At 40.7% G+C, this 20,410-nt stretch overlaps 1 protein-coding gene across 3 annotated transcripts; it reads left to right on the top strand.

Annotated features, from left to right (window-relative positions):
* Positions 1–2,139: 2,139 nt before the first annotated feature.
* Positions 2,140–9,716, top strand: ptger2a (prostaglandin E receptor 2a (subtype EP2)). 3 transcript variants are annotated; one of them, XM_028422102.1, is made up of 5 exons: positions 2,140–2,311; positions 2,514–2,558; positions 2,716–2,773; positions 3,195–4,110; positions 7,613–9,716. In XM_028422102.1, the coding sequence occupies exons 4-5, from the start codon at positions 3,262–3,264 to the stop codon at positions 7,898–7,900; spliced, it is 1,137 nt and encodes a 378-aa protein (XP_028277903.1). In that variant the 5' UTR covers positions 2,140–2,311; positions 2,514–2,558; positions 2,716–2,773; positions 3,195–3,261; the 3' UTR covers positions 7,901–9,716. The 3 variants fall into 3 exon arrangements, with proteins under 3 accessions (XP_028277903.1, XP_028277895.1, XP_028277910.1); XM_028422094.1 differs by having other exon boundaries at positions 2,716–2,769; XM_028422109.1 differs by lacking the exons at positions 2,140–2,311; positions 2,514–2,558; positions 2,716–2,773 and adding an exon at positions 2,807–3,064.
* The last annotated feature ends 10,694 nt before the right edge of the window (positions 9,717–20,410 follow it).

A 20,410-nucleotide genomic window follows, 5' to 3' on the forward strand; every position in this document is an offset into this window, starting at 1 on the left:
GGCTCAGATTAAGAGAGAAAAAGATAAATAGAACTTTTTTAATCCGGATGTAACTGTATCAGTTTCACAACGCTGAACAAGACACATGGTGTCACTTTGTTACTTACTAACTCACTCTGACACACACACAGACACACGTGAGAATAAATAATCGCAAAAAGTCAGTATTTTAAAATTATATTATATATATTTGTTTATATTGTAAATCAATTACTCAAATAACAGCAACGAAACGTAAGTAACCTTTTACGCCCTCTAGTGTCGGCTGCTGTAAAATGCAGCCTGTGTAAAAACTCCCAGGGCTCAAGACTCAGCAGTCCACCTCCACTTCAAAGAAAAAGGACACGCTTTAGACAGAGACGACAGGTGGTTTGAGAGGGGAGTCAAGGAAGCATCTATGTGAAGGTGGAAAAACCTTCCCCTAACAGAGGTGGTGTACTCAAACATCATCTTTCTGGGTTAACGAATACCATTAGGGTCAATGACCTGCACTTACCTGAGTGAACCTGCAGGTGGAGCCAAAAGGCAAGGCTGAGATCAGCTACCACACGTGATGACCACATCCTTAGAGGTTTTAAAACCCTCATGCTTATTGTGTAATGCTGAAACGGCCGTGTGAAACCTGATTACATGTTTACATTACAGATTCAATTTCACAAATCGGATCAGCCGATCTGACTGTGTTTTGGGGATTTTTCTATTCCAGTATATATTTACAGAAAGCTGACATCCGATATTCACCGAAAAAAAAATCAATGAACTCATCAATGATTCAGGCTGTCACCATTAGCAGTGGAGACACATTCTGTTGACAGCAGTGGTTGTGTGTGACAGAGAGTGAACACGAGAACAATATGTACAGCACCTGCACACACTTTGATGGATGCAAGCCTTCAACAAAAGAGTGTTTAAAGAACTGATCACTGCACGCAGATATTTTATATATAATTTAGTGGGTTCTATATTAAGACACAGTGTGAATGCCCTTTTATTAACCCATAAAGTGGATCAATATCAGAGGGGAAAAACAAAGGAAAGGAAAGGAGAGAAAAAGCATGTCAGTGGCAGTCAGGGCAGAGGACAAGGTAAAAGAGGCCCCTGCACTACAAGAGGAAACAAATATAGATCAAGGGTAAATGGAGGGAGCTGACAGAAAGAGACAAGAAGGAAATACAAAGTTCAAAAACAGCTTTGTGCAACAGGGGTGGGCGGATGGAGGACAGAGAAGTGGCGGCATAATGACAATATGTCATGATTAAGAACTCTTTAATGGGCCTCTGTAAAAGCACTAAAGTGCTCATTTCAGGGCTTTCAGCGTACATTACAGATCCTGTCTGGCATGTATCCTACTGTGAAATAATGTCATTTGGTAATAAATGTTTCATATCAACTTGAAGAGCAAAAATGGACAAGTACTAGTCACTTGGTTCATCCTGTACTGTCTCTTCGGGTCAAAGAGGATGGAGACGGGCCACTGAGACAAACATTCATCCCCATGGGAAATCTGAGCATCAGATCCAACAGAACAACAAGAGCTCTCCCTGAACCTGCAGCAGCCAAAACACAATCCTCGAAGGTTTCATGTACACACACTGCAGTGTTGCACGATTTCCTTTAAATGATCTCATTGCATACAGAAAGAGTACCTGTGCCTTGTTATTTTTGGAGACCTGGTGTCTGCACGTCATGTTTGAGAGTGAAGTATGGAGCTTAAAAAGCACTGGAGAGGCTTCTTTCACTCCCACAGCACGTGCTACACCATCCAAACCAGGGTGAGCTTTATCTTTCACTTTTTAAATGCCTCTCTTCAAAGCCACCAACACAAATTTCACCACATTTCAACACACAAAAGCAACACAATAAAACATACAAACTAACCAATAAAGGCTGCTGCAGACCAGTAACTGACTACACTCTGCTTCTGTGCCGGGAAATCCTCCCAAAACTGGAGGCGTCCTGACCACCATGCGTCATAAAAGCCCAGCGCACAGCAGCCAGACTTCCCTCTTAACCTGCAGACATGTGATGCATGATGACAGACTTGTAGTTTGTAGCTAAGACAGTGGGCGTCCACTTGCCGTGTGACGTCACCACACCGTTCCCTCCTCCTCTCGGGTCCATTCATGCCTGCCTCCCCACGGTGCCGCGCGCGCCTCGCCCTCTCCACGCCTCACCTTTAAAGCGCTGCGCAACGAGGGAAAAACTAAGATATCTGGGAATATATTTCTCTGCACCCCGGACACTGAACAGTGAAGAGAGAGGACAGTGAACGTCCACACACACACAGGAGGGAAGTTACCGCCGAAAACAGGTGAGAGCGTCATTATCTGGATGCGCTTTTGTGGCGCGGGTGTGACAGAAACAGTGTGTGTTCAGAAAGTTTGTAGAAAATCCCTAATAACGATGGACTAAATTTGATTTGTACACTTACATTCGGCACAAATTGTAGCCCGTTTATTGTTAAACTGAAACTTGGAATCGTGTTACCTAAATGTTGGCGCATTCTTTTACAGGGGAGCGCACAGGAAAAAAACACTATAGATCCTCACTGCGTACAAGTAAGTATTCGTCTGTCTACATTGTAATGGTAATCTCATATCGTGTGTCTGCAAACAACTTGAACGAGAACCACCCAGCAGCAGGACACATCTGTCAGCGCTGCATCCTGTGATTCTGGACTAACTTTTTTTTTGTTTATTTATGCCTGCTCATCAGGGACATCTGATGATCTGAACTCCAGCAGGCACCACTGGAGAGGACAGAGCAAGTGTGAGTGAGTCACCCTGTGAAAGTAAAGGCACACACAGAGAGAGAGAGAGAGAGAGAGAGAGAGACTCATACATGTGGATTAGATGTGTAATATTGTGTGTGGGAAAGTTTTCTCCTTTTGCTGTGTGGATTTTGTTTGGATGCAGTGAAGGGTTTGCAAACATTTAGACTGATGTGTCTAAATTAGAGAGCTGTGTCTGGTCAGCATTGTTGATCAAAACATCCTGAAAGTAACTGAGGATAGTAAACATCCTTCACTAATGACACGGCATCTTCTTGGGCCAAAGAGTGTGAGGTAAACAAATCAAAGCTAGCATGGAAGTTTTACATATAACCAATCCTTCTGTGTTTTGCAGTTTTAAATCTGGTGTCTGTTGCGACAGACATACTAGCTCTGAATGTTTTCCCTTCTTTTGGTTTAACAGGATGGCTGCAGACGATGACCTGATGACACAGTTTTGACCGGTTTTGAGGCAGACAAACGCATTGTCAATGGATACAGATAAAAATACATCCATGAACTCAGAAAATGATACCTGCCATCAGAGGCAGTTCATCGATCCCAACGAGAGCCCACTGATTAGCGCCATCATGTTTGCCGCAGGAATCCTTGGAAACGGAGCTGCCCTGGTGATCCTACAGATCCGGCGCCGAAGGCAACTGAGAAGCGGAGGCAAAGTTCGAAGTTCGATGTTTCACATCCTGATCACGTCGCTTGTGGTCACGGACCTGGCTGGGACCTGCCTTGTCAGCCCACTTGTGCAGCTGTCATATTCAAGCAACACAACCTTGGTTGGGATGTCGGGGGACTCAATAAGTGTGTGTTCATACTTTGGTCTGAGCATGACCTTCTTCAGCCTGGCCACCATGTCGCTGCTCTTCATCACAGCTCTAGAGAGATGCTTTGCTATTGGCTACCCTTACCTGTACAGCCGGCACATCACCAAGAAGTGTGCTTACATCACCATCCCGCTGGTGTTTTTGTTATGTACGTTGTTCTGTCTGGTCCCATTTGCAGGATTTGGTAAATATGTACAATACTGCCCCGGCACATGGTGCTTCATTGACATGAATCCGTCAGAAAAGGAGGACCGGGCGTACGCCATGCTGTATGCCACACTCATGCTGGTGCTGGTGCTGGTCATTGTGACATGCAACGGTTTTGTGGTGTACCAGCTGTTCAGGATGTACCAGCGGAGGGTGAGATACGGCTCCATGATGGCAAACTCGAGATCCGCGAACACCGATCGCAGGGTGATGTCCATGGCCGAGGAGGTGGAGCACCTGGTCCTGCTGGTGGTTATGACCATCATCTTCATCATCTGCACACTGCCCCTGGTGGTAAGATGACAGCAGATAACACACGCTTTAGCCTGGTTTAGTTTCAACATACTAGCATTAATACATCAAATTGCACAGAATTAGCAGTCAGATTATACTGATGCCTCTGCTCTGGCAGCATTACATACAGATGCTGCAATAACAGTGAGTGACAGGCATTTAAGTATACAAACTGAGACACAGCACATCTGATTGTGAGACCTGTAATGTAAGCTGAGATAACGCAGATGTTAACATGATAACATCAAAACAGATGTCAGAATGTCACAGGCGGTTGACTCCAGATATGTATCTGTGTGTTCACGTCTGTGTCTCTGTGCGCTGGTTGCATTTTGTGAAGACGCAGCTATTCATAAATAGTACAAAGGACTATGGGTTTCCTTGATGACTAAAAGTGATAAAAGGCTGTACATTTTGTAATCGGGTTTAAAGGAAAATTACCACTTCACAAATAACTCCTGTCATTGATAGATATGAATAAGGTATTTGTGTGGGGTTTTCCATTCCGCTAGAGAAGGAAAATACTGAGAGAAAAATGAATTTCAATTGAAAGTCCTCCTTACAAACACTATAACTGAGTGACCAGAGGAGATTCCAGGATTTGATCAGTAATGTCATCAGGATGCAATAAAGTCCATAATAAGAAATCAGGAGCATCTGGCTCTGTAACTGTAATTAACCATTTCACTTTCAATGACAACACAAATATAACATCTATGACTGATGGCAGCTGTGTTAGATGGACTTGATAATCATTTACAGAGGGGCACAAATGATGTCCCACTCACATCAGATTAGACGACGATGAGTTACTGATAAATAAAACAAAACAGACTGTAAATATGACCAATATTTACAAGCTGGACAAACCGTTTGGATTGTGACAACCTATGAGAAAGTCGATTCACGTAGTCGAGTCCGAGTGACCGTATAGTTTAAACCCACAAATGACTCATGGAATGATTAGCCATTATGCCATCTCAGTAAGACTCCTGGGCCATCTGCTTATGACCACATCGCTTCTGTAAGTGTCACTCTGGACTTCAAATAGGAAATCAATAACTTTGCCTGCACATTATTAGAATGCTCGTTGCAGAAAGTGGTAATGGGCCGTCTTTGTGGCTTTAAATGCAAAGTCACAACCTTCATGTCTGAAATGATGGCCAAACTCTGCACTAAACATAATTACATAATAACATCCAGAATATCACAGACAGAAGACATAAACACATTCTGAGCTGTGTATGCAGAAATATTAACACAACCTATTATTGTGTTGAGGAGGACATACTTTAGGTGCACTGTAGGCAGGTGAAGGACACAGAGATCAGCTTTCTTCACTGCCTCATCAGGAGGCTTAATAAATTTGATGACTTGGGTACAGTGAGGTCAAACAAGGACAAACATAAGGCAGGCAAAAGGAGGACTACACCTCATAATCCCAGTTTATCTTCTGATATCATATACAGCCGCAGTCACCAGACCTTTTAGCGCAGCAGACACACATGGCTGTCACTGTCATGTCTCCACTCCTGTCCTCATATTTCCACAGAATGGCCACACTAACCTATTTGAGACATTTCCATGTGTGGCCCTGCAGGAAGATGTAGGAAACCTTTTACCATATTTCACTCCACGCTCACAGTAAGCCATTATGGCCAGCCTCAAGTAGAATTCCTTTATCCATTTATGATCTACATCCTAAAGGATCACCAGTTGCTATATTAAACAATACATTGGAGAATATTAAACAATACATTTACAGGTTTCGATTTGCTTCCTGCTTGCAATCTTCCCTACTTCTATGTATTCAGACATGTGACTGCCTTCACTTCACTTAACTTAAATGGAAAAGGCCATTTAAGTGAAGGAGACTGGACAGGTTTAGTGATAGAATTACTACCTGGATGTCAACCCAGGACAATAAAATAACATGGGATAATGAATACATCGTCACCTCTGACTGAAGTGTTTGTTCTCTACACACAATAGTGAGGAGTTAAAAATGAAACTCAAACAGATGTTCACTCCTCGCACAGCCTCTTCACATTAACACTTTTATTACACTTCCTGAGCGGTTTTACAGTGTGAGTCAGATTTCAATACACACACATGATCTTTGGCCTGTCATGTCTTTGTCTCTCTCACACGTGGCAAAGCCTGTCATGGATTAAAATGTCACTGGGATTAGATTGCAGCATGTAAACAATATATGCAGATTTTGTTTTTTAAAATATTTTTTCCGAAAATTGAGGAAAACTGCTGGTCTGCAGTTGTGGATGGTGGAGTTGTGACCACCAAATTGTTGCAATTAGGCTAACTCAACCTCAGCAAATCCAACAAGAAAGTGTTCAGGAAAAAAACGCTACTGAAGGTGATGAGACATTTTAAGAAATGTGAGAGAAAAAAGGGGTGGGTGGAGGACAGGAAGTGAATAAGAGAAGCAGTGTCAGGGAATAGTCTGACTAAGGTCACATTTGACAGTTGTAAATGGATATTGTTCCCCTGTTGTTCCATAACAGCAGCCATTTTGTAAACCTGCAACTAGTCATGGCTTCCATGGATTGTATTAATATGCTGGTTCCCGACCTTGAGACCATCAGCCAGGGGAATTTACTGCTTCTCATTCCAGGCAATAACTGCAACAGCTAATTTCACACAACATTTTACAGCCACAGAGGAGCAACTAATCAGCTGCTCATTCTCGGCCTCAGGGGTGCAAATAAAAAAAACTCTTAAAAAGGTCAAAGACTTATTAATACAGCAGTTATTAATCAATCAAGATTAGCAGGAACACACATCTTAATGCGTGAGTGTGAGAACAGTGAAAACAGTTTAATGAGCTAATCAAAGGCAGAAATGGCATTTCTCAGGCTTGACTCAACTTGTATTGGTGCTTCGGGAGCAGGCTTGTGTGGTCTTGCAAAAGTGAAGTATCCCAGAGTGCATTTCATGCCAAACAGTGGTGATGATGCTTTGGTCAAACTCAAATTATTTCAAAATAATCTGAAAGATTTCAAAATGTTCTATTTAACAAAATTAAAATCTCAGCTGAATACCAGCATGGGAATCTCACTCTTTCAGCGTTCAACATACCACAAAACACATGATCCCAGTGATGTGGTTGCCTCATTAGCCCGCCTCCAAAGCAAACACAATAATGCTGACAGTAATTCAAGAATCCTTTTAGATTTAGGACATTCTCTATAAACATCCTGTTTGTGAATTACTAGGCTCAATCACAATGTCCACACTCACACATTAACAGCCTGTGATGGCTTCTGGCCATCCTGCTGTCTCACAGATGTTATGATCCGAGAACAAAGTATAAAGTGGGAGTCACACTATTAGCAAGTCCTATTATTCCTCTGTCACAGCTGCTATTAAAGTCCTTCAAGTGGGATTTATAACCAGGATGTTAGCTAGGAGGTACCTGTCACTGAGGTCATGGTTTATACTTTAATTTAATGCACAGTTTTTTTCTTACTCTTCCATATTTCAGATCCGAGTTTACATAAACTCCATAGAATCCAAATCGGAATCTCACTCCTTGGACCTGATTGCCCTCCGCTTCATCTCCATCAACTCCATCATTGACCCCTGGGTCTTCATCCTCCTCGCCCCCAGTGTGCTGCACTTTTTCTGGGCCTCGGCCTGCCGGACTCCCCTGGGAGCCTCCAGGGCTTCTGTGTGTAAGTCAGCACTGGGTAAAGAAAACTCTCCTCCTAACATGGAGCTGTGTCAGTCGATGCAGTACACAGAGCCTTTTCATTCTGTGGCGAATATATGACTGCAGCAGTGCTTTGTTATATTTATTGGACACAGATTGGAAAGTGTTCTCCAAGCGTGAGCTGTCGAAGTTTGTTAGGTAACGGTCCCAGCACTCCAACTGATAAGCACCTCTGAGCAGCTCTATCAGCTGGGCCTTTCCAAGTGACTCTGTATTTTTAGTTCGTGCATAGTGAATGCAAACCACCTTCCAAAGAGCTCTGTTTTTAGAAACTCAAGGGTTTGGTGTTTAGTCTTCAAAATGAGGGCACAGATGACAACAAAGAGGATCCTTAAATATTTACATGGAGTCTAGACATGCTTTGAGAATTTCACATATCATCATGAGAACATCAGCTTAGAACCACTGAGCTTCTTAACCCCCTGACTTTAACCTCTGGTCTGCTTTGGTAACCTCTCTCCTGCAACCAGATTCCTGTTGGAGAGGTCAAATTCACTCAGGGAAACTCACGTCATTTCACTTACATGTACAATTACAGTATGCACTACACAGGATATAATATATATAACAGAATCTACAGGAAGGTCTTTATGAGATTACATGAGATTTTGACTTGAAAACTACTACTTCATCCTGGCTATACTCGTAATACTGTGATGGGCTTAAAAAAAAAAGGATGTTACTTTTTAAAGAGTCTAAAATAACACACAGATAAATATTATTTATAAAGCTGGATGTTAATTTACTTCTAAACATCCTGGAATAGCATGGCACCATTATAGTGTACAATACAAACAACACGCTTAAGAAATACTTTTATAAAGTGCTACAAAGCCTGTGCAGATAAAACAGACATGCATGTAACAAAACTGTAACCTGATGCGCTCAAGCTAAATGCTTGCTAACTCCTCAAACAATGCCATACTGCCTGAAAGCACCACAGTCTCTTTTATAAATCACTTTACATTGCTTAAAGATCCCCTGTTCCGACAGACTGCGTTGAAAATTCTTTGAAAAAAGTATGATAACACTGATTTTAAGTAATTTTAGGTGTCTTTAAATAGGCACTTCTAGCGCAGATAAAAAACAATTGCGACTCCTAGAAGCTCTACTGAACCAATAAACATCTGCATTGCAGTGATTAGCCACCCACCTCTGTAACTGACACCACTGCATAGCAATGATGTCAGTTACTAAAATCAACCGCCGACTGCTGGAAAAAGCAGGAGGTTGTCTCCACATGCTGGTAAAAAAAATGTTTAATGCAGTGGATTCTTGCTAGGTAAAATTACATTATGGGGAACTGTTACCATGACAGCACCTCTTCCTTTAAACTGAATTTCAACAGGGATCGAACGTCTGGCAACAAAATAAGCTACTACAAAACGTTTGCAGGCTCTTCCATTATAAACCTCTGGAAACAGCCTGGGTTACACAAAAGCCAGTTTAAATTGAAACAGTTCTCACGATAGAAAACGTGTGTGTGCAACTGTTGAACTTTTGTGTGTGACAGAGGAAAAGTGCTGGATGTTCACTGTTGTGGGAGCTGCAAGTTTATTGCCTCTATTGTTAGTTTTGAGCTCAGCATCAAAGTGTTTACGACAGTGACCTACAGCTTCCTGTCTATGCGATGTGTTTGTCTGTGTGTGCCCATGCGTTTTCCTGTATGTGTATGTGTGTGTGTTTGTGTGTGTGTGTATGCTTTGTGATGTGAGTGTGTGTTTGTCTGACAGCAAATGAAATGATGTCAAAGAAGAATGCTCCTACCTGTATATCTCTGTAACTGCTGAGTACTGTACATGACACTGAATGCACTGAGCACACAAGTATGTGTGTGTTTTATTGTGTAAATAAACATCTCATGTTTCTATCCAAACTTGCTTTGTAAATCTTTTCCTCCACATTCACACACAGCGTTGGTGGATAGATTTCAGGTGTGTAGTTGAAGTTAGTTTTCTCCATGTATATTAAGACAAGCTGCTATTTCAGAGGTTTAATCCTGGGCTTTTTGAACATGAGAGCTGACTTCTGACATTATGCAAATGTGTCTTTGTTGGTTACACTTTGATGGTTATAAAACTTGAGCCATAGAAGTTTCACCACCTCATCACCAAGATGAAGTAGGAGCTCTGTAGTCATTTGTGGAGATCTAAGGCATTGGCTTTCACAATGAGGATAGGTATCCTCTAAAATAAATGTTCAAGGTGTTCTAAAGTTAGATAGATACTTTATTGATCCCCGAGGGGAAATTCCGATTCACAGAAAAATACAAAGGGCTGATAGAAACCTCAGTCACATGGCACTATAACAACTCCCTAAAGCTCAGATTAGCAAAAACCAACCAGCTGTTGGTGAACTACTAAGAAAACAGGAGGCTCTCTGTCCTCATTCAGAGAATTACTGAAGAGAGTGGAAATCTATTAGACATGTGTCATAATTATCACAGCGTGAAGCTGAAGAAATTCTCTCTAGGCCATTATAAAATACTGTTATTAGCATCAACTAACTAATAGCATATCATTTGTAAAAATGATAAAGCACATGTGTAAATGGCTAAAATTACATTTGAACAAAAACATTCAGCAATTTTTAAACACAAGCTGAAACCACAGAGCTTTACAGCAGAGCTGTGGAAAAAGATGGACAGATGTTGCGCTCATGTTACGTCTCAGGTTCTGATATTGAAGCCTTTTGTCTTTTCTGATGTCTTTTCTGATGTCTACTTGTATTCATCTAGTGCCAGGATGCAAATAAACACAAATGTTGCTTCTAAAAACCTTTTCGCTACAACTTCTTACTAAACTCCAAATTGGTTCCTGCTACAATTACACATAATTCACTCTGTTTCCTGTTGCATTTCGGCAATTATTGTCCTACCGATAAATAATTAGCATCCAACAGACTGTCCAGACATCAGGAACACATCAGCCTAACTCAGTTTATTCCAGGTAATTGATTCGTTGATTAATTAACCATGTCTGGTTAATTGGATAACCTCCTGTCTTACACTGCGATTAGGTCAGTGGGAGGAAGGAAAGGGTGAGTGTGTGTGTTGAGTTTCTAGTTGAGAGATTCCAGATAGAGGCAATACAGTAACTGGGAATCTATTAAAATTCTTCATGTGTCAGCAGCAAAGTGGAAAAATGACAGTTCAGTTCAGATGAAATTTGATGCATGAGCTTTTCCATATCGGACAGTCACAAAGGCCATGCTCTCCAAGAGCTTAAAATCAAACTGATTTCTAGAAAAAACTATTTCCTCATTAGTCATACAGACATGCTGTTATGAGTCATTTGCGCCCCGACTTAAGCTGCCCACTCACAGACAAGTTGCAGACGCATTAAAAAAAACTTCCATGTATCAGTTCTCTTTATTTCTATAAAGTTCTATGTATATATATATTTCTATGAAGTTATGACTGTGAACAAGTTTCTGCAAGTAAAGAAATTAGATGATCCTTTCTAAACCTCAATACTTGTTAGCCCCTTTTTGTTAGTGTGACTTCAGAATTCCAATAGAAAACCAGCACTTCTCTCCTTCATCCTCACCATAATGAGGGAACATTCTTCTGCTAATAGCTTTTAAACGTGCTTCATTTGTCTGCTGGGTTTTTCTCATGGAAAGCACATGGCATCCCACCGTGAGCATGGTTTAAAAGCACAAAAGCTTGCAGATGTCTCTGCTTTATTAAAAAGAACAAATAATGCCAAAGTCAATAGCGTGATTGAGTTTCACCCCTCAACTCCTTTAAACATAAACAGGCTTGGCTGTAAGATATTAATCAAGTGAAAAGAATCCAAAATATTAGAACACATTCTGTGGAATTCTTATTCAATTCTGAACATCTATGTATTGAGGAATTGGGAAGAAATATCACAATCCACAGCTTGCAGGACTCAGGGCTCAGGAAGGTGATGGATGATACTGAAGCCCCAGGGTAAACTGTTTTCATATGCCTCGGAATTGAAGCCCTGGAGCTGGAAGCAATCAGTGACTTGCTGAAGGACACTTGAGTCTTTAACTTAGGGTCATCATGCTGCTTTGGTATCAGCAGGAATGCTGTTATTCCTTTGTTTTCACAGAGTGTTTATTCCCACTGGAGGAGAGTAAACAGAGGTTAGCTGCTTTGCTAGTAGATATTACATGTACTGCCATAAGAAAATACAATTCTGTTTTCCAGTTTAACACGCCAGAGAAGTGCCTCCTGCTGCAATTTCTCCCTCCATTATCTGAAACCATTGAGGTAGAAACAAAGATCAGATGAAGGTAGAGAAGTGAGCCAGGTTCTCCGGATTGACCTGGAACTCTGCAAAATATTGCAGGCTGGTGACCCACTGCTACAGACTCTTAATGTCCTTACTTAATGGTGCCTTCAGCATTCCTTGTTTTCCACAGTCTGTTTTGGCTTCTTTCACACTTCTGTCAGCAAGCAAAGATTTAAAATCATATGTGGCCTGAAAAAAATGACACCACAAACACTGAGAGTAGTTTAGGTGCAGCCTGTTTCATCCATCCAGTGTGTTATAAAACTCCAGGGTTTGTCTTAGAATAATGTTTTTATCCTCCCACTCTGTCCATAAATGTCCCTGCTCATTATCATTTTTGCACTCTCCCTCTTAGGAAATAACTGCAGAAAACTTTGCTCAGAAGCTGAGATAATTGAGTCACTTGCGACCAGCAGTCAAATGACAAACAATGTGACTTTTCATCTGGTTGGCTGCTCTGTTTACATAAAGTAGAGAGGAGATGACAAGAGCAATAAAGTGGGAAGTAAAATAAACACAGCCTGGCACAAAAACAGAACAGTTTGCAGAAGGTGTTGTTTGCCATGATACAATAAAAATCAACAAAGTAATACTGAACATGTCTGAGTTCCGTCTGTATCCAGCCATGATTGCACTGTTTCCACAGAGGCACAGGAATTTATACTGCAGTGACAAATTCCCAGAAACCTGTTACTGCTAAGCAGACCGTTGACAGACGTCTCTCTTCTTCTTCTTCTTCTTCATCTCCTTTGCCCCTCTTAGTATGAAACCACTTCCTCTGTAAACCACAACGGCTCCTCTCTTCACTGTCACTGTCACTCACTAAACAAAATTCGTGGCTCATTTTACAGGAATACTGACGAGGAAAGACGGATAAACAAGCGGTGAGGTGAGGGGTACAGAAGAGACTGGGAAAGGATACAGAGGGATTTTCCCTTTGGTCAGAGAAAACTGAGGGAGGATTGCTTAACTCATGAATGTCCATGATTACACACACAGCACTGACAAACAGTCTCCAAGAACCTAGTAAATATAGAAATGCACAGACTTTCACCACGAAACATGTGTGTGAAACCTCGTCCCTCTTCGAACACAAAGCCAAGATGAAAACGTTACAACTCTGAACATTTTTTTTAAACGATAATGGGGAAATGGCAGACACAAGGAATTTCAATCAAGTGTCACATGTTTGAAACAAACTGGAGCCATGTCTTAGTCAGTGTACAGTTGCGGGAGAGGGAAAACTTCTCAGTAAAAGATAGTAGAGGGGGATTTAAGGGTGCCCCCGACAATAAAGCTAGATGAAATCCCGAACTTCTGATACAGTAACACTGATTAGTTTGACAGGTTACATGGCAGGTATTTATATTTCTAATGCTAATAACAGCATTATATTATTAGTTATAAAAATGCTACGGTGTGACGAGGAGAAACAACAACTTTGAAACAGTAACTGTGTTGACTCTTAACTCTCTTAATTGCTGCTGTGATGGCTGTGAATGCACTACATGAATTCCTCACCTTCTCTGTATCTGTTGCAGGTCTGAACACATTTAGTTTCACTCTCGTGTTGACGCAACTCTCCTCCCCTGCCCTAACCTGCTCTGCTTCACCAGCTGAAAAATGCCAAATGGCTTTTGTGTTTGTATCTAGCTTCATTATTTCTCTTCTATTCTAACGCTGCAGCTAACTCAAGTCATACGTTTTCTTTGAACTGAACCTGGTGACATTTCCTCCATTTGTGAGGCCAACTTCAAGGGTGAAGACAAACCATTTCCTGAATCTTTAAAATACTAGCTGTGATCGGAGTCATCAGTTTGTTGCAAAATAGCTGTTATGTTAGGAGCCATCTCAGGTAGGTGTGTCCTAAGCCCCAGTTTCTTTCTATAAGGAAGTGAATTACGACATTCCTTTTCCTCATTTGTCACATTCTCTTGTCTATAAACCAGCAATCCTTAAAGATCCTCCAGCAGGCCATGTGGCTTATTATAAATAGTCATTTGGAGCACAACCTTGCGGTCATGGGTGGAATCTTGTGTAAGGAAGTGTGTTGATATTGTCTGTTGAGCCCTGTCTGGACCTGTTTCTCTGACAGTTAAATCCTCTTATCAGTGTTCTGAAATAAATTCCAGGATCAATCTGGGGCTGATGGTTTTGTGCATAGGCTTGGTGGTTGTTAATGATTACAGACCAAACCAAACCACCAACATAATAAAGGCTGCATGACGCCACAAAAGATGGGACAAGATTTCGCTTTCATACAGGATTTTTTCCATGTATTCTGGTCTATATACTGGAATGATGTTTTAAACCACAAAGGGCTGGGGATTTTCATCACAGACAATCTCCCTGATAGCATGAACACAATTCGCTCAGTATTCCCACGCTCCGTTCATCCTGTCTGAATAAAAAAAAACACATCTTTAGACTTTACTCAGAACAGCAGACTGTTTTCAAGGTGATGTCCTAGTGTGTGACAAAAAAAATGTGGCGCGTGTTAATGTAGTTCTGTAATGTCTTGCAAAGATGTGTTTGTGCTTTAAATGATAAATTCCACAGTGAAGTGCATTTTTAAGACAAACTTCACTTCATCCAGAGCAAAAAAAAAATTTAAAAATCATATTTACAAGGGCAACCTTGATCTTATTGTTGGCCATTTGCTGAAGTGCACCTTGCCATATTACTGTAGTGAGACAATGGATCAATAAACTGAAGGTTGATGAGCCCTTCAAGGGTTCAGTCTGAAGTGAATAACCACTGTATTTCTTCTTGTGACCTCAGCCAGACCTCAGAATTAAAATGTTAAACTTAAAAGGAAATGAGCGCACTGACACAAAAGACAGTTTAAAAATGGAAGTGCTCAAGCAATATACATCTAAATAAAAAATTTTATATTTAACACCCCTCATAAATGTTGACATATCTCTACTAGTCGCTGTTTATCCACTCCCCTTAGTTTTCCTTGTCTCCATGTCTAACTTCCTTTCCTTTGCCTCTTTCTCCTTCCTACCCCTTGACGTCCATAAATATTGATGGAACTCTCCTTATCTCTCCTCCACTGCCATGCCTATACTCCCATGTGCATCCTGGATTATTGCCGTAACCACACTGCTATTAGCAGGCACAGTCTGTGGATGGGGAGATATTGACGTCTCTGTCGTTGCTGCAGCAACCCATGCAGACATGTTGACCATGTTGGGGCACATGAGTCTTATCACTTACAAACAACAAGGCATTTATCTGATTTGTGTAAATTTGCCAAAGCCTTACAGCACCTGCAGATTGAGGGATTAACATGTTGGCAGCACTCACGCTGAAGTGGTCACTACTTGATTAATAAATAAAGCAGGGACAGACGCTGCTGTAGGCTGTCATAAAAGATCAAAACATCTCAAAGGGGTGATTGAAAGTGTACAGCAAACAACCACACTGTGAAAAGAGCAGAATGTGAAAGAGGAAGTAAAACCACAGCCTTTATTTCAAAAACATTGTGGCTGTCAAAGACCACGCAGATCACAGATGAAGTGTTTTTTCATGGGGTCTGACCCAATTTTCTGCTGTGTGAAAAGGAGGAATTACACCTTTTACTAGGTAGCATCAGCAGAGAAACACTTCAGTGCTCCTGATCCAAATGATGGTGTTACACAGGTTGTTCTTACTCTAATGATGCTATTTGTTTTCACAGAAGAATGTGTGTTACACACTTAAATAAAGCCTCAAAATGTTCCTAGATCATCCTTGACTAGAACAGAGACATGAACTGATCACTTATACCTCCAGTCATCATTCATAATGCTGCACTGCACATAGAGGTGACCCAAGCCACCACACAGAGTTTGAGGTTGCCATCACTACAGTGATTGTTTGTTACAGATTCTAAATTGCATTTGGACCAATCAACACATATATTGATTTGCTGACTCCACCACAATCAGTCTCTGTCTCAGCTGATTTTTTTTCTGTACTTCAGGGGGATGGAGGTGACAACAGACTAATGATATATGAGATATTTATATGTCAATGGGAGTTCAGCTCAATGAAATGACTTTCCCTGAGGGGAGGTCAGGAGATCAGGCAGCTGGAAAGAAACTAGAAAATATTTTGTCAGATGTGTTTTGGATGACATGTGGCACAAATTGACTGATTGAGCAGGTTTCCAATCAAATTCCAAACAATTTTTAACCTCCAGAAGAAATTAAAAGAAGCATGAGACGGCTGCAAACCAGTAAAACCACAAACAACGTTAATAAATTTAGAAAACATTATGGAAATTAAAATATGAGAGTGCACTTTTCACACAATCCTTTCACACATTTTGGGATGATTTAGACAAAATTATGAGCTATTCTGATGTCAAGAAATGTTAATCACAGCAAAAAAAATAGAAAAAATAGAAAATAGAAACGAATTTGAATGATACGGTATCTGTTGCCGATTCAAGGTTCTGTCACACAACACCTTCACGTAGAAACAAAGTGCTATATCAATAGACCATCTAAGTGTATGAGGTTGAACAGAAATGTTCAACCTCATACACTGAAGCCTTCACTGAAGCCTAAAGCCTTAAACACACAGGGATGGCACACACACACACACACACACACTTTCTAATCAAGAACATAAAGGCTGTAGGACATTCCTGAGGAACAGAGACAGAGGAGGATGTTTACCAGGTTGTACATGTGGAGACAGAGAGGCACATAGAGGAGGATGTTTTCTTTGCAGTAGGTTCATATATGAAGGGGAGTGTAAATCAGATGGCCTAAACACATACATACATGCACTGCGCACCCTGTAATGGCCCCTTTGTCACTAGAAGCATTCTAACAATAGTCCACTGATCCAACTAAAGCTAAAACCCCTATTTTATTCTATTTTATTCTATTTAACTCTTGCTCTGACTGCCGGTGTTGTTGCTGCTGGTACCCAAATTTCCCTGAGGGACCTTCCCAAAGGGATTAATAAAGTATATTCTATTCTATTCTATTCTATTCTATTCTATTCTATTCTATTCTATTCTATTCTATCCTTAATGGCAGCAGAGTTGAGTAAAAGGATGGCTAGGGAGTCCTGTAGATCATTGCAATCATAGAACATGATATATAGAAACAAGCCTTCATTAATAAATCAAATTCGATCACCTAAAAAAAATTCCCTCCCTCACTATGGTTTGGTTATGGGTCAAGTTGCCATTCTCTATTAGAATAGATATAATATATTATATTCTCAGTCGAGCATTCATGCTATTGTATGGATGTGTGTTATTACAACATCTTGTGACACACTTCTGTGTCCATCTTAGAAATTGTGGATGAATCTGTGCAGTGAACTAGCCTCTGGCCGAGCTACCAGGACACCCTGTACTTTCTCCTTCTGTCTGCAGAGTCTCAGAGGACTCGAGGAATGCTGACCTTTGCTCCTCCTCATTCTACATCGTCTCTTCTCCACTTTCCAATTAGTTTCAAATAAAAACATGTGCCTTTTAATCCTTGCTGAGTTTAGGAAGCTCCGAGTAAGAGAGATCTTAATCTGTCACTGTCTTTTTGCTGTTATTGTAGTTAAGGGGTATTAATAAATACCTCAAAATTATCCTGCTAATAAAATAAAACAGCTGCCACATCCCATCAACTTGTTTTTATCTGGGGCCGTCAGTTTTAGGGCTGCTGGTTGATGATGTGCCCTGATAGAACTAAAAGAAAATACTGCACACAGACTGCTGAATATTCCTTTCTGAGACAGTGAAGAAAAAAATCCTCAAGCATCCTGTGTTTGGCTGCGCACAGTTTAGTTTCCAGCCAGACTTCTATCTCCTACTCTGTGTTGCTGTCACACATTGCCTTTGTCTGTTCCTTCAAAATCTGTACACACACACACACACAGCAGAGCGTTTGTTAACCATTCCAATGGGTGCTAACAGATATTTGATTGTACTTCTGCCAGGGACTAGATGTGGGAAAGCTTCTTTGTCATGTGATAAGTTAACACCGAGTATTGTCTCCTTTTCAGGGATTCAAAAAGTTTGGGCTATGATGCATCCTGGGACTTCGATGTGTGACACCGCTGAATAAATCAACCTAGCATTGACATGAGCCAGAATGAAAAGCATCATCTCCAGGAAAACTGAGAGTGGATCTATCCTAAGCTGTGTTACTGTCTTCAGTACTCTCTTTCTTGCTACACTGATACAGAAACACCAAATTTCCTGACATCTACTCCTCTGTGGTGGCTATTGTGTTTCTCTTCCCAGAACTGTGTAACAAACCCAATAAAAGCTTCTTAAAAGGCCTATACTCTCTCACTATATCTCCTACTTATGGTGCAAATGAGGTTGTACAATTACCACATTCATTTTGCAATTATGTTTTAGTTTTATTAAGATCTACATTGTTTCACAACAAATCTACTTGATTTCTGAGTCTTCTGGGTCTGTAATGCATTGTTGCATTAGCACCAAGAAGCTGAGAAAGAGCTTAAGATAATGCTGTCTGATATGAAGCGGCTGTCAAAGATCACTGGGACACTTGGAAAGAAGACAGCCGTGTTCCCTCTGTAGCACCTGTGTTGGAAAAGGCTTATCAAAAAGGTACATCGCCTTAACAGGTGTGGCAAAATTTACAGAGTGATGACAGTGTGTACTCAGAAGTCTAACCAGAAAAGACAACACCTGGACATTATCTTTCTCACGGGAGAAACTGTTTGCATGAGTACTTCACAACTGAGAAAAGATAATGGGTGGATGGATACTTTATTGATCCTGAGGGAAATTCAATATCTGTCAGTGAAATGAAGTATCAAAAGAAAATCTAACATTGACTTTGCACTGTTTTCTTGCGTCTAATTATTAGACGGGTAACAAATGACTCAGTTGTCTAAAGACATGATATTAATATTTATCTGACATGGGAGACTTTTCCCATTTTGACTCATCAGGGTCCCCATGCCCCTCATGGTTCACTATCTTGTTTTCCTTTTTCCCTGATGGCACACAGACAGGAAATGGCGTGGAGTGGTTCCAATGGTAACACAACAAATACAAGAAATGACCTCCAGAGCTGATACAATTATTAAACATATTAATAATAAGAATGTACCGAGCTGATTCATTAGTCATAATGGCTTGCAGACTTCCTGATGACCACAATGATGACTGATTTTCCCATGAGAGGGAAAGTAACTTTGATTAGAATAAAGTCTGTGCATTATGAGCTCATTGCAGATAGCTCATGCTTGTAATTTAGTTAGTTTATGGTATACTAAATATATTGGACAATGCACAAGAAAACATGGAGGAAGGGAGGAGAACCTGGTGACTAGCACAAAATTCTGTAGATATTCTGACATGTCACAGTCACAGCATTTATGCACCTTGTGCTGCCATTCGAGGTTATAAGAGTACTGTAAAATCTGTACAGGTGTAGACTAGTTTGATATTCATCTAGCTTACTGTGCAGTCCTTTCTTAAAATCTCTCTGACCAGATCCAAAAACAACATTAACTGATTTGATTTTCTTCTCTGCGTCATCTCTGGCAGGACTCAGATTACCAGACAAAGCTGCCAACAGCAGTGTTGGCACTAAGACATTCATCACTATTGCTGCCGTAAATCGAGATCAGATTGTCGTTTTAGCTCAGACCTTTGGAAAAAAAACACCTTTAAATCTAGTAACATTTTGTTAGACAGACAGGCTAACTGAGGCAGCAAATTCAGGATTTAATCCTGTTCTAATCTCTGGAAAAACCCAAACATACACTCTATGGTGAAATCATCTGCAGATGATGTGTAAACATACACCGAACTACATCATCTTTGACTTTTTGTGCCTTTGCTCAGCTCAAAACAACTTTGATGCTAATAGATTTGAGCAGCTCAGAATAAACTGAACACAGACTTGATGAAGTCACACTCCAAAATAGGAATCAGTTACTCTATGACAGTTATTTTGACTGCAACTGCAAAGAATTCTTTAAAAAGTGAAATGAAGTCAAAATTGGTAGAGGTTCGCACTTGGTTTGTCCATAGACTATTGTAGAAACATGGTGGAACCAGCGGCAAAACTTGGCGATCGACCCTAGTTATGAAGGGTTCTTTTTCAGCTAATAAAAAGTACACAAACTGTCGGACCAATACAGTGAAGCTAGGAATATGTGGGCAAAATTAATAACAAAACATCTCTAGTGCATGCTTCATAATATAAATGCTAATAAAGTAAGCAAAATAAGCATTTAGCTGACAAAACTAGCTTTAGCCAATAGCAGCTAGCAAGCTACAAACCGACAGAAATGAGTGTGTTTTTGTGTGTGTACG

This window comes from Parambassis ranga, chromosome 2 (genome assembly GCF_900634625.1).
Source record: "Parambassis ranga chromosome 2, fParRan2.1, whole genome shotgun sequence".
NCBI classification, from domain to species: domain Eukaryota; kingdom Metazoa; phylum Chordata; class Actinopteri; family Ambassidae; genus Parambassis; species Parambassis ranga.